This window comes from Varanus komodoensis, unplaced genomic scaffold (genome assembly GCF_004798865.1).
Source record: "Varanus komodoensis strain SLA01 unplaced genomic scaffold, ASM479886v1 scaffold20_1, whole genome shotgun sequence".
Classification (NCBI taxonomy): domain Eukaryota; kingdom Metazoa; phylum Chordata; class Lepidosauria; order Squamata; family Varanidae; genus Varanus; species Varanus komodoensis.
Genome location: NW_025335587.1, coordinates 2,136,481 through 2,151,090, shown reverse-complemented (window position 1 = coordinate 2,151,090; position 14,610 = coordinate 2,136,481). Strand labels below are relative to the sequence as shown.

At 38.3% G+C, this 14,610-nt stretch overlaps 1 protein-coding gene across 1 annotated transcript in view; it reads left to right on the top strand.

Moving 5' to 3' along the window:
• AGBL4 (AGBL carboxypeptidase 4) overlaps nt 1-14,610 on the top strand; it is a 933,972-nt gene that overhangs the window by 27,860 nt on the left and 891,502 nt on the right. The window contains exon 3 of the mRNA XM_044430335.1: nt 9,732-9,856. Coding sequence (XP_044286270.1) covers nt 9,732-9,856 — 125 coding nt within the window. The remainder of the gene's footprint in view (nt 1-9,731; nt 9,857-14,610) is intronic.

Here is a 14,610-nt window from a genome sequence, read left to right as displayed (position 1 = left end):
CAGAACAAAACCACACCACCCCCATATGAAAGTTCATGTGCAAGGAACAGCACATTGTTACAAATTAGTTTCCTTTACCATTTCTGGCAAACTCATTACAAAGTAATCGTGGCCTGTGTTGAAGTGTACTTCCTCTGGGACCAATAACTGTAAATAAGCAGGGCTGCAAGCTGGCTGATAAGTTGTTGTTGTGAAGATAACAGTCCTTTTTAACAGTGTGTTTGACCTTTTCCTTTATGTTGCCTGAGGCTTGTCTAAGACCCTCAAGGTCTATTTTTCATCTTAATTTTTTCCATAGAAGAGCACAATGTATGGTTTAAGAAGATTTTAGGATTGCTTAATACATTTTTTTAAATATTGTGCTTTCTTGAATTTTTGTTAATTGTTGGCATATTTAAAAACTCCAGCTTGCATTCAGTTGAACTGGATTTCTTTATTTCTGAAATGCAACCTTTCTTATTCATCTAAGTATTACTATGATTTAATATTGTATAATACTGTCACTATTTCGTGCTAAATAAAACTGTAATAATGGTTTCCTATTTAGAATCTTTTTCACACACACACTCACACAAATACTGGGGCTTTGTTAGTTTAGACTATTTATATTTTGGGTATGCTACACATTTTATTACATCATTATTTTCATGTAGCAGCCTTATACAAGGATGAGCAGCAACTAATGGATGCTTAATGTGGGAAAATTCATTCTTGATGATGGGTTATAAACATGGAATTAAGCTATATTATGGATCAGGAGTTGCTTGAGTGTGAGTGACAGCAACTCTTTGCTTTTCCTAAATTTCCTGGACCCCAAACAAAAAGTGCAGTTTAAATCTAACCAGAGCCATTTGCTCAACATCTGCCAATCTTTCAGTCTCCTTAGTCCTCCATTGCAGGTTGGGTGGCTATGGAGAATGCGTATTGGGTGTACATGATGGTAATGTTCCCCACTGACTCAGAGTAGCTCAGAAGGCAGCAGAGGGAGCACAGAGGGAGGCCTTTAGTAAGGGACAAGGTCCCTGCTTCCTGGATATGTTTGGATCTCCCATGCGAGAACCAGAATTTTCTTTCATGAAATGGATATCCACTGAGATGCACATAGCAAATTCTGAGTAATAAGTAATTTCTTTTAAGAAAACAATCTTTTCTTGCTCCAATGCCTGCTGTTAATTCTAAGGCAATAGAACAGCAGCATCCTGAACAGAGAGAGAAAGAGTACTGGAAAGGGGAGAGTGTCTTTTAGTGTGAATAGATATTTGAATCAATGTTTTCTTTGTGTGGGGGTGCTTTCTTTGTGTATTCTGGGAGTAACGGGGGATCTCTGAATGAGATTTCTGGGTGCATGTGTATCTTCTGTACAAGATGTATTTGTGGATGATGCATGTGTGTTTTCTGGAGATGGTAGCCTGGGGTGTATTTATATGTTTCTTTGATATATCTGTGTCATATGTGAGCAGTAGTACATGCGTTCTCTCTCTCTCATTCTCTGTGCCCATGTGTGTGTCTTTTGTGTGTCAGTTGGCTGTGTTGTGTATATGTCACTGAGTTGGATATGTGAAAGTGGAGGTACAAAGATTTCTGCCTGTAGTGATTGGATTCCCATCTTTTATTTATTATATATACAAGAGGTCTTCAAAAAGGTTCTGCACTTTTAAAAAACTATTTGTTAAGAATTTCAAAAACATATTACTTCACTTTTCTACATAGTCACCTTCCTTTGCAATGCATTTTTCTCATGTATCAACTTTTTAATGCCATCTTAGACACGACCAATTGTTATTCCTTCCACCCTCACCATTTCCAATGAAAATATAAAAGTGCAGAAACTTTTTGAAGAACGCTTGTATTTATATCTCACCTGTTCCCAGCGATTGAGACTCAAGGTGGCTTGCAACATCAAAACTGATACATTTAAAACATCAAACGTATACAAAAGTTAAAATATAATCAAATCAATTTATTATTAAAATTGAACAAATACCCAGATTAAGAATATTGCAAAAATATTATAAAAGTATAAACAGGAAAACTAATCCAGCACAAACTCACAGGCCATTCTCAAAGGCCTGCTGGAACACAAAGGTTTTTGCCTGATTTTGTAAATCCAGTAGAGCAAGCGCCAACCTATCCTCCCTAGGAAGGGAGTTGCAGTGCCTTGGGGCAGCTATTGAGAAGGCCCTCTTCCACATTCCCCAAGCATTCCAGTGAGACTGGTGGGACCAAGAGAAAGGCCTCCCCAGAAGATCATAGAGCCTGGGCAGGCTCATATAGGAGAACACAGTCATTCAGATAGCCTCAACCTACACATTAAAGGGCTTTATGGGTCATCACCAGCACTTTGAATTGTTCCTGGAAACAGACTGGTAGCCAGTGAAACAGAAGCCTGCCCCAGTTAGCAGCCTGGAAACAGCTCTCTGAACCAGGTGAAGTTTCTGAACGATCTTCAGAGACAGCCCCACATAGAGTGTGCTACAGTAATTGAAATGGGATGTAACTAAGGCATGGGTCACCATGGCCAAATCAGAAAGCTCAAGGAATGGACACAGCTAGCTGGACACAGTACAAATGCACTTCTGGCCACAACTGAGACCCGAGCATCCAGACTCAGGGTTGAATCCAGATGTGCACCCAAGCAAAACTGTGTCTTCAGGAAGTGTGTAACTTCATCTAGCACAAGCTGGATCTCTAGTCCCTGATCCACCTTCCAGCTAACCAAGAACATCTCTGTCTTATTTGGAGTAAGTTTCAATTTATTTGCCCATATCCAGTCCATTACTGCTGACAGATGATGATTTAGGACTGAAACGGCTTCCTTGAAGTAAGATGGAAAGGAGAAATAGAGTTGGGTGTTATCAGAACCCCAGAACAATTTCAAATATATATTAAATACCATGGGGGATGAAAGAAAACCCTGCAGAACTCTACAGGTCAAGTGGGCAGGGAATTGAACAAGATTCCCCCAGCACCACCTTCTGAGTCCTTCCCTCAAGAAAAGAATGGAGCCACTGTAAGACTCCCTCCAACTCCTATCCCAGCAAGGTGGTCAAGTAAGATACCATGGCATCAACACCCTGTGAGAGGTCCAGCAGTACCAACAGAGATGCACTCCTCCTGCCTAGTTGGTATAGTCATCCAACAAGGCTTCTAAAGTTCTTTCTGTCCCATAATCAGATCTGAAGCACTTATGACCTTACAGTTGATTGATTCAGTTTAAAAAGGAATGCTTTTTTGCAGCTGTGGATCATCATTATTTTGAATTTTGAATACTCTCAGAAGAACTGCTGCCCATACTTACTCCTGGTAATCTTGAGCATATTATCATCATCATTACTGTTATCCTGCCCTGCTCCACATGTTCAGTTTGCTCTCTCTGTGTCCTCTTTTGCAATGTGTGGTTTTCTTTGCTTTAGCTCATGATCTTAAAGTCACTTATTTTTCTGTTCAATGGGACTTGTTGGAAAAGGAGGATGTGGATCCAGAGGAGGGCTGTTGTGTGGCTATGTGGCATTTCCCCCTTCCCTTACACTCATGACCTTAAAGTTTATGTACTGCACTTTCCTTTTTCTGTGGTATAAACTGGGATTTAAGAGACTGCTCCTTTTCTGATAACTATCTTGCTCTACCACCAGTGACCCTTTGACTCCACCCTGGTGGTCCCATTCTTCTTCCAGCCATCACTATTGCAAATGTAGAAAATAGTTTTGAAATAACCTTGGGAAAGAAAATCTTAAACAGCTTTTACATTATTGTTTACACATATCCTGGAGGAGTGAAGAGATTATCTGCATATTTAGTTAAACCAAAATGAATGCATACCGTTATTATAAAGCATTATTAAAAAGAGTTGTTGTTTGTTGTTCCTTAGAACTCTGATTCATGAATGAATATTTTCTATAACTTTTCAGATGTATTCAAAACATTATTTGTTATCAAGCCGTTTTCAGGTTCAAATACAAAATTATGCTTGGCCTTAGTTGCTGTTTCATAGTTCATAGTGCTGTTTTCTTACAGATGTATTATAATAGAAAAAGATTTTAATTACAAGAAGATTAAAGCATGATTTTTAAAATCCTTGAATTCACTAAGCCATATTTCATTTAAAAATTGCTTATAAGTTTGTGTCACAAGATTTGCCTTGTGAATATCGATGGTGCCTATGATCCTTACAATTAATTAACTGGGAGTTTGGGCCACTTAATTATTACTACCAATAGAATAGTTACTACTGGTGATGTTACTGAGTGTTGTAATTACTTGATCTGGAATATAAGTTTGGCTTATAACCCATAATTCTTGGCTGTATTATGAATAAAAATAAGTTATCTCAGAAGTGCTTCTACTGCTCAGAATGTAAAATAAGATTTAAATCAAGAGGTGCTTTTAGATGGTCTATTTTTCTTTGCCTAAGCCATGCACACTAATAACAGGTAAGATAGACCTGTTGCTTCTAGACAGATGGTTCCTGGCATTCACAATCTAAATATACTGATCTGATTCACACAAAATCACACCATCATGGGCAGTCCACACCATCATGCTGTCCAAACTCAGAGCATTTTAAATGGGGTGGTCTAATACTGGAGGTCGTAGCTCTAGCCCTTGCTCATTCAGAATTGACATGTCATCCAAACCTGGGAGATACTTTTAAATATTTATTTATTTATTTAGTGTGTGTGTGTGTGTGTGTGTGTGGGGGGGGGCTGTGTGGCTTGCAGCAATTGGCTATGGAGACACTTGGGAAGGGCAATAAAAAGGCCTGTATTTTTTGCTGTCTGCCCTTTTCCAGTGATGTTGAAATAGTTCGGAAGAACTGTCATTCGTTCATTATCTTTTATTTTTTCTGCCAATTTTCTGTTAACTTTTCTGGTTTTTTGTCTCAAATATGTAAGTGGGATTATTATAATTATCTCTCTTTCTTAACTGCACAAGGGTACTCTTTTGGCTGATTAGTATTTGTATCCACATCTCAATATTGGCTGATTTTCAGCTTGATATTCAGATATTCTACAACAGTTGCAAGATTCTTCTTGCTTGTAGTGCTGTTGAGTTCAGGTATCCCCTGTCTTGCACTTGTGAATTTGGTTTCCTTTTCCTAGGTGTAGTACTTGGCATCTGTCCTTATTATATGTCATAATACTTTCACGAATGGTTCAGTCTATTAAGATCCCTTTGTTACTGTCTTCCAGGGTATTAGCTAGACCATCCAATTTTGTGGCATCTGCAAATGTAATCAGCATTTCCTGCACCTCCACTTCTAAGTCCTTATAAAAATTGTTGAGCACTGGTCCCAGGATGGAACCCTATTTTACCTGAGTTTGAGAAAATGCCATTGAGAAGCACTCATTTGAGTTCAGTATGTAGCCAACTGTGGATCTACCTGATAGCTGTTCCTTGAAGCCCAGTTTTAGCTAATTTGCTGATCTGAATGTAATGGGGCACTTCGTCAAAATCTATACTGAAATCAATATATGATCATAACATTCCCATAGTCCACCAAGGATGTTTGTTGTTATTCGCGAAGTTGTGTTCGACCCATCGCAGCCCCATGAACCACATTCCTCCAGGCCTTCCTGTCCTCCACCATCCCCCAGAGTCCACTTAAGCTCATACCAACTGTTTCAGTGACTCCATCTAGCCACCTCATCCTCTGCCATCCCCTTCTTATTTTGCCATCTATTGTTCCCAGCATTAGGCTCTTCTCCAGGGAGTCCTTCCTTCTCATTAGGTGGCCAAAGTATTTGAGTTTCATCTTCAGGATCTGGCCTTCTAAAGAGCAGTCAGGGTTGATCTCCTCTAGGACTGACCGGTTTGATCGCCTTGCAGTCCAAGGGACTCGCAGGAGTCTCCTCCAGCACCACAATTCAAAGGCCTCAATCCTTTGGCGCTCAGCCTTCCTTATGGTCCAGCTTTCACAGCCATACATTGCAACTGGGAAAACCATAGCCTTGACTAGACGCACTTTTGTTGGCAGGGTGATGTCTCTGCTTTTTAGTATGCTGTCTAGATTTGCCATAGCTTTCCCCCTCAGGAGCAAGCGTCTTAATTTCCTCTTAATTTCTTGACTGCAGTCCCCATCTGTGGTGATCTTGAAGCCCAGGAAAATAAAATCTGTCACTACCTCTGTTTCTTCCCCATCTATTTGCCAGGAAGTGAGAGGACTGGATGCCATGATCTTAGTTTTCTTAATGTTGAGTTTTAAGCCAACTTGTGCACTCTCCTCCTTCACTCGCATCAAGAGGCTCTTTAGTTCCTCTTCACTTTCTGCCGTGAGAGTGGTATCATCTGCATATCTGAGGTTGTTGATATTTCTCCCAGCAATCTTAATTCCAACTGGAGATTCATCTAGCCCCACCTTTCTCATGATGTGCTCTTCATATAAGTTAAATAGGCAGGGCAACGATATACAGCCTTGCCAAACTCCTTTCTCAATTTTGAACCAATCAGTGGTTCCGTGTCCAGTTCTTTCTGTTGCTTCTTGACCTGCATATAGGTTTCCCAAGAGACAAATAAGATGGTCCGGTACTCCCATCTCTTTAAGAACTTGCCACAATTTGTTGTGATCCACACAATCAAAGGCTTTAGCATAGTCAATGAAGCAGAAGTAGATGTTTTTCTGGAACTCCCTAGCTTTCTCCATGATCCAGCGTTTTGATTTGATCTCTAGTTCCTCTCCCTCTTCGAATCCTGCCTGTACTTCTGGTAGTTCTCGGTCCACATACTGCTGGAGCCTAGCTTGTAGGATTCTGAGCATAACTTTGCTAGCATGTGAAATGAGTGCAATGGTGCGGTAGTTTGAACATTCTTTGGCATTGCCCTTCTTTGGAATTGGAATGTAAACTGACCTTTCCAATCCTGTGGCCACTGTTGAGTTTTCAAATTTGCTGGCATATTGAGTGCAGCACTTTTACTGCATCGTCTTTTAAGATTTTGAATAACTCAGCTGGAATACTGTCACCTCCACTAGCTTTGTTGCGTTACCTGATCAAAAAATGAGATCAGCTTAGTCTGGCAAGATTGGTTCTTGATGAGTCTGTGCTGGCTTCTAGTAATCAAAGCATCGTCTTCATGGTTCTTAGAGATGCACTTCTTATTAACTGTTCCTGAATTTTCTCAGAGATTACTGTCATGTTGAACTACTGGTCGGTAGTTCCCAGGATCCTCTTTTTTCTTTTCTTTTTTTGACGATAGGGATAACAGCAGCCCTTTTTCAGGCATCCTACACTGTACCCATCCTCCTTGATTTTTCAAAGGTAATGGACAATGGCTCTGAAAGGTCTTCTGCCAGTTCCTTTATTACTCTAGTACCCTGCGGATTTGAACTCATTCAGATAAATTAGTTGTTCCTTGACAATTTGTTAATTAATCTTCAGTTTCAATCTTGGCCCTTCAGTCTATACTTCATTTCTGCCAGGGGATCATGAATCTGCTTTTGGGAGATGGCTGAACCAAAGTAGGAACTGGGCATTTAAGCATTTTCTTTGTCATCTGCTATCCATATGCCCTCCTCATTGAGAAGTTTCTTTTCTCTGTCTTTTACTGTGTACATACCTGAAAAAAAGCTTTTTTTGTTACTTTTAACATCCTTTGCTATCCTCAGCTTTAGCTTTCCTGATATCATTCCTGTACTTCTGTGCTACCTGTAATCTTCTTAGGTAGCTTGGCCTTCCTTCCACTTCCAATATATGTCCCTATTGTTTTTAGGTGAACATGAAGCATTTTGTGGTTTCATCTTTCACCTTGTATCTTTTGCTTTTGTTGGAATTGTGTCTAAAACAAAGCCAAGCCAAGCCAAGCCAAGCCAAGCCAAGAAAAATGAAAGTTCCCACTCATCTTGAACTCCTTTTTACCTTATGGTCACTTGCAGCAGGACCTTTACTTATCAGTGTTCTGAATCTATTAAAATTAGCTTTCCCAAAACCTAGATGTGTATGTTTCCCCCAGGGTTCCCCTAACTTTCACTTTATCCACTATTAGTAACTTTAGGATAATTGATCCTTTAGCTTCTTCCTCCATTTTCTATAGAAGATAGCTATCAGTCCTACATATCAAGAATTGATAGGAGGGGGCCTTTTTGGCAGAATTTGTCTCCCAATGGATATCTGGGTAATTGAATTCCCCCATTACAATTGTATGCCTTTCATTGAATACTGTCAATTTGCTCAGCAAATGTTTCATCCTCATCTTCTCCTTGATTGGGTAGTTGGGAGCAGACTCCTACTATGATGTTTTTCTGTTCCTTGACACATATATTTTAAGTGGAGATGCTCTTGATGGGGTCAACAGCTTCATTTTCCTGTATTTCAGGGATAAGTATTTTTAACATAAAATGCAACTCCACCTTATTTCTTATACCCTTCAAATGCTATATTTCAGTCATGTTTCAGTTCTTGAGTTTCCTTGCCACAGTGTCATAATGTGATGCAGTTTCTTCATAGCTCCATTTGCCAACATCTTTTGACCCTACATGGAGAAAGGGATATGCATCAGTAGGCTTGTGAGCTCTGCCATGTTTTGGTCATACCTCTAATCTGCCTTCCTCAGAGACAGCATACTGGTGAGTCCATGGGTCATCATAATAGACTTGATTTTCAATTTCACGCAACAAGGAGTCTCCCACAATGACTACTCTTCTTTTCTTGGTAAACTGACCTTCAGCCTCTTGCTCTCTTTTGTACAGGTTCCGTTGTAATTCTTCCGTTGTTTGCTGTCCATCATCATCATCATCATCATCATCATCATCATCCTGTGACTGAAAGTGGTTGCTTAGCTCTAGTGGTTCCACTGGTGCAAAGTCTATTCTGATTCTTCTGCTTTTGTTATCCTTCTTCAGAGGGTTTTTTTCTTCATTTGGCTTTCCCCATTCTCCACATCTGCTTCAACCATCTGTTGCTTTCCATCTTGGGCACTTTTTTCCTTCTTGTTTTACTTTCAAGAACTCTTCACTTTTGCTTATCCCTTGGAAGCACCTGCTACTCAAGCACTCTCACTTGTTCTTCCAATAGTGTGACCAAGTTCTATCTTTTACAGGTGTACTCCATGTTAATTAGAGGCAGGAATGCAAACATTGCACATTCCTTGTAAGTCAGTACTGCTGGAGAGTCCTCTCCATTTATTATGTGCTAAAGAATAAGAAGGACAAGATTTTCTGATTTCTGTGTGCTGTTAGGTACATGAGTCACAGTCTTGAACATGCCAGCTGAGGTTCAACTTCTTTGCCATTTGAGGTCACCTGCACTTGTTTCCCAGAATTCCTCAGGCATATGCAGATTATCCCTTCTAACTCAGATCCCAGACTGTTGTCTTTAGCTGGTCAATAAAACTTTGATTTCTCAGCCACTTGCAATGACCTGTGCTCACTTACCAGAATTCCTTAAGTGTATGCAGGTTATCCCTACCGCCTCCACCTTGTGCACTTTCAAAAGATAAACAAAAGAAATACTGTATGTATCAGAGTATAAGGCAATGCATGTACAAAGTGAGGTCAATATTTGAGTTTTTTTTTCCTGGTGTTTGTTATTTATTGGGCATGTAAGTTGACTCCTAATTTTTGCTTTGCTGTTTTTCGTTACAAGGGTCATTTTATATGACAATATATACAAGAAGTAAAACAATTGAAAACAATTTCAAAATTCTTGTCACTTTTGGGTTGTGGGAGGAAAGCCTTTTCTTCCACAATATTCATTGTGAAATGTTTTATATGACATTTTGTTTTACATTTTTTTTTTTAGGTAACCTTGGACGTGTAGACTACATTACCGAGTTTGAGTATGATCTGTTCATCAGACCAGACACATGTAATCCACGTTTTCGAGTCTGGTTCAACTTCACAGTTGAAAATGTGAAAGAATCACAGGTAGAATCATTGGAATGAAAATTGAATTATGCTTTTAATAGAAAATTAAATTTGTTCTGAATCCCTACATAATTAGGTTTTTTGCCATGTTGTTCTGGTGTTAAAATAGCTGCATGGTATAGTGTTGTTTCAAAGATCATGCACACTAATTTGTAAATGTCTTTGTTCCCCAAATGGTAAAATGTCTCTCCTCTTTTCTTTGGGACTGGATAAGATATTTGGGCAGAAGAGATCCTAAAATGGGCCTGAAAGCTTAAGCTGTGGCTATTGTTTTTTATTCCTATTCAGTACATGTTCTGAATCCAGTTCATTTATGCTCCCCTCCAAAAATATTTTCCGTGCAGCTTTATTTACTTCGGATTTTAGTGCAAGTGGTAACATTTCATCAGCGCACCTAAATGACCATTTTGTCATCTGTTGCTAAATATGAATTTGTTATTGAGCACAGATGAAATGTTATCTCAGTACGAATATTTCAGTAATATTTCTTAAGGGGCTCTAAACTTTATATATATTTATGTATTTATATAAATGTATGTATTTATACACATTTTTGGTGTTCTTTGCTTGCACTGTATTAAGATGTTTTACATGGGGGGTTGGTATAAATATTAGCAAGTCTTTTAGTGCAAAGACACCATTTTGGTTGTAGTGCTATTTTTATATAATTCAGTTTTCTGTAAGCTTGATTTAAAACAAACAAACAAAGGGAACAATTCCTTATAAACATTGGCAAACTTTCCTGCATAGTCATCCAGTGGCTGAGTGATAATAGAAAGTAAGTGGAAGGTGGTAGAAGCAAAGCTCCAGAAAAAAATGAAGAAGAGGGAAGTTCTCCTTAGATTTCCTAAGTGACAAATGATTAATGGCAGAGTAAAGTAGGCAAAACAGCACAATGCCTGCACAAAATAGTGCAATAGTTATATGTCAGTAATACTTATAGTCTGATCCACAAATTTTCTTTTGCTTACTATTTATTTATATCTTTTTTATACCACCCAATAACTGAGGCTTTCTGGGCTGTTAGCAAAAGTTAAAAACATACAAGCAACAAGTATTAATATAAAACAACAAAACCACAACAATTGCAACTGAATCATCATAGAAGCAATAACAGTAGTACGGAATGCAATGCAATATTAAAACTAAAGTTAAAAAGTAAAACTCTTAAAACAGTGGGAAAAGAAACAGGTATTTCTCTGGCATGAAAAGAATATGTGCTGAACGCACCTTGAGGAGCTCATTGCACAGCTGAAGTGCCACAACCAAAAAGTCCCTCCTCCCAGTAGCTACCCTTCTTTCTTCCTTTGGAAGGGGTTTCTAGAGGAGGACTTGTGAGGGTGACTTCAGGTTCTGGGTAGGTACATATGCAACCAAATCTTTCTTCAAATAATCTGACCCCAAAACATTTAGGACTTTGAATGTTAGTGAATTCTGTAGTAAACATGGATTCTTTAAAATCATTATATATTATCTTAAACTTTCCAGAAGGGTCACCATGTTAAAGACAAAAAAAAAACAAAAAAACAAAAACAAAATCGTGTGGAATGTTAGTAAATTTACTAGTAAAGTCTAGTAAACTTACTATGGCAGAAGCCATGGGCACTGTTTTCTTCATCGCATGTAGTGGACTGTGTCCATGAAAGTTTGCAACATAATAAATTGGCTAATCTTTAACACCCTTTGTTTTATCTGAAAAAAGTTTCCCATAGCCAGAGTAACATCTTAGCTTATTAAAGCCAACATCTATATTCCTATTTTATATCATCACTTCTGTTCTCTCAGTGTTAGAAGAAAAATACATAAATCTGTTATCAGACTTTCTGGGGCTGCACAGATGATCAGTCCCGTTCTCCTGTTTTGTACCTTAGTCAACAATGATAAAATTATACAGCCATGAGATAAATGAGAAGCAGTTTCATTGAACACTGAGATCTTATAGAGAGATACAGTTTATATACAGAGTTTACAGGATATTTGTTTTTGTAGTTGTGTACATGAAAGAACAGGTTCACTATTAACTTTGCCTTGTAAGATTTGTTTTATAATATGTTTTCCTGTAATCTTTTCTTTCATCTGTCAAATTTCCGTTAAAACAAGCCTTACATGAGTGCAATCAAAACTTTTTGGGGCAGTGCCCTCATCGTGTGTGAAATAAATTTTGTAAATTGTTTCATCAGATGATGCATTTTATGTTAATTGTATTGTGTCATATAAGATAATTATTTTTAAATGCTTCTTTGCTGTATCCAAACAGGTCATAAAATAAGTTTAAGTGATTTGAGATCATATTTGAGATGATACAATGCAATGATCAAAACCCTTTTTGGATGACATTAGAGTTGCATTTTGATTCATAATCTCATGTGCTTTAATGCCATTTCTTTCAATGTAATTTATGCATGTATAACTGTGGCTTAGATAGGAGCCTATCAACATAATCCTATGCATGTTTTTTCAGAAGTAATACCTGCTGAGTTCAGGTGGACTTACTTGCTATCCTTACTTAGGTTTCCAACTTAAACATTTTATTTGTATTGAAATAGAATATATAATTGAACAATCAAAGTGAAGAAAATTCAGATTTGGCAAAACTGCTGTGTGACTGAAACACATTGGTCTGGAATATTTTGAGATATTATACTTATTGATGTTGCATTTATTATTGTAATTGACATGATAAAGATAAAGAAAATAAATCCTACCATTCCACCATCGATATGCCTGTAATATCAATGTAAATCTTCATGGCTTTGGTCCATTCTTTGACGAGCTGTGGAGGTTCTTGTATAGAGAGGGTGTTGTCCCTTTTACAAAGATTATCCAATTTCTTTTTTTAAAAGGTATGATATCACTTCCAACAAGCATAAACTTGGATAGATTCTTTTTTTGGCAGAGGGTTGGACCCTCATGAGCTTTCTCTTTACCTTCCCTATATACCCTCGCTAGGGCTTGGATCCAGTTTTCATTTCCATTGGTGGAAAATCCCAATGTATAGCATTCTGCTCAGGAAATGTTCCTACCAGTAGAAGAGGAGGAAACTGCTATTGCTGATAACTCCTCCCTACTCAGTCCACTTGCACACTCTAAAACTCCCCCATTCCAATAGAGTGTGCCATAAAGCAACACATTCCCTTGATAGATAAGTATTCCCTTTGTATGTTAAGTTTGGGACACATCATAGATTCTTGCACATACTGTTAAGTCTTTACAAATCAAGCATACAAGTATTGTTCTGATTCCCTGAAGATGGTTCTTTGGAAGCGCATTCTTCAAGCAGTGGGGGTACCAAAGAAAACCATGAGACACTCATGGCAGTTTCTCTGCTATGTGCTTCGGCTTCTTCTGCCATTCACTGACATCCTAGCTTTCCATAGACAGCAACTGTGTTCTGTTGTTGTTATGTGGACATGACCTCAATTGCCTTGTGATGACCCTATGAATTAATGTACTGCCCTTGACAACCTTGCTCAGCTTCTGCAAACTCAAGTTGCATCTAAATGGAAAATATTTAAACATGCTTTTCAGCAATTTGGAATGCTATATTTCACAAAGAGCTGAATTGTCCACTATATTTTATAGAAAGTACACTGGGCATCTAAGTGAGCCTCCACAATTCTTTGCCTGTTCTTAACTAACCAGCTTATAAATCTGGTAAGCGTTGAATCATTTAGTTACTTGATTGAGCTACAGATAGCATGTAATGCTATTTATTTCATTTTTATACTGCCCAACAGCCTATGTTCTCTGAGCAACTAACAAAAGTTAAAGCTGAACAAATTTTTAAAAACACACACAAACATTAATTTAAAAGAATAAACCCATAATACAGTCGCTCTGATTCAGCATAGATGCATAGCAGTAGTACAGAATAAAATGCTGTAATAAATAAAAATAAAAACAGAGTTTACAGTGTAAACTTTTAAAATATTGGGAATATAAGGTCTTCACCTGACATCAAAAATAATATAAAGTAGGTGTCAGGTGCGCCTCTTTGGTGAGCTCATTCCAAACCTGGGGTTCCTCAACCAAAAAGGCCCTCCCCCAGTAGCCATCCACTATGCTTCCTTTGGAAGGGGCTCCTGGAGAAGGACCCCAAAAAATTACCTCAGGGACCTGATAGGTACATACTAGAGGAAGTGATCCTTCAGATAAGCAGGCCGTAAGCCATTTAGGGCTTTGAATGTTAGGAAGTAGCACTTTGAATCTGGCCCGGACTTCAACTTTATAAATGGATGTTTAGATGGAAAACATTCTGCCTTGGAGTTCTAGGACTTCTATCTAAGTATGCATAGGATTGCACCCTTGGTGAATTTAATATTTGCATTTCTATGTGTTTATCACATTTACTGATGAAATTAGTAGAATCTGCAGTCTTCATTGAGGGCAATTAAATTTCAAGGTTCTTTAAGGCTGCTTAGAAGGTGGTTAGACTCCTGTTATATTTAGGAACTGCTAGCAGTTTTTAAAGCATATAATGGTACAATAGCTGAAGTACCATTAAGCAGTGATCACTTTTCTGTAGCTTTTCTAATTCAATCATCTATGAGGAACATAGGTGAGGCTTGGCTTAGTGAGGCCAATTCTATATTATTGCAGAATTGGAAGGTGGCATAGGAGAGGTAAGATGCCCTCTTATTTTATTATCTAGGAGAAGCGTTATCCTCTTACTTCCTGAACTCACTGTCTCCTCTCTCTCTCTCTCTCTCTCTCTCTCTCTCTCTCTCTCTCTCTCTCTCTCTCTCTCTCTCTCT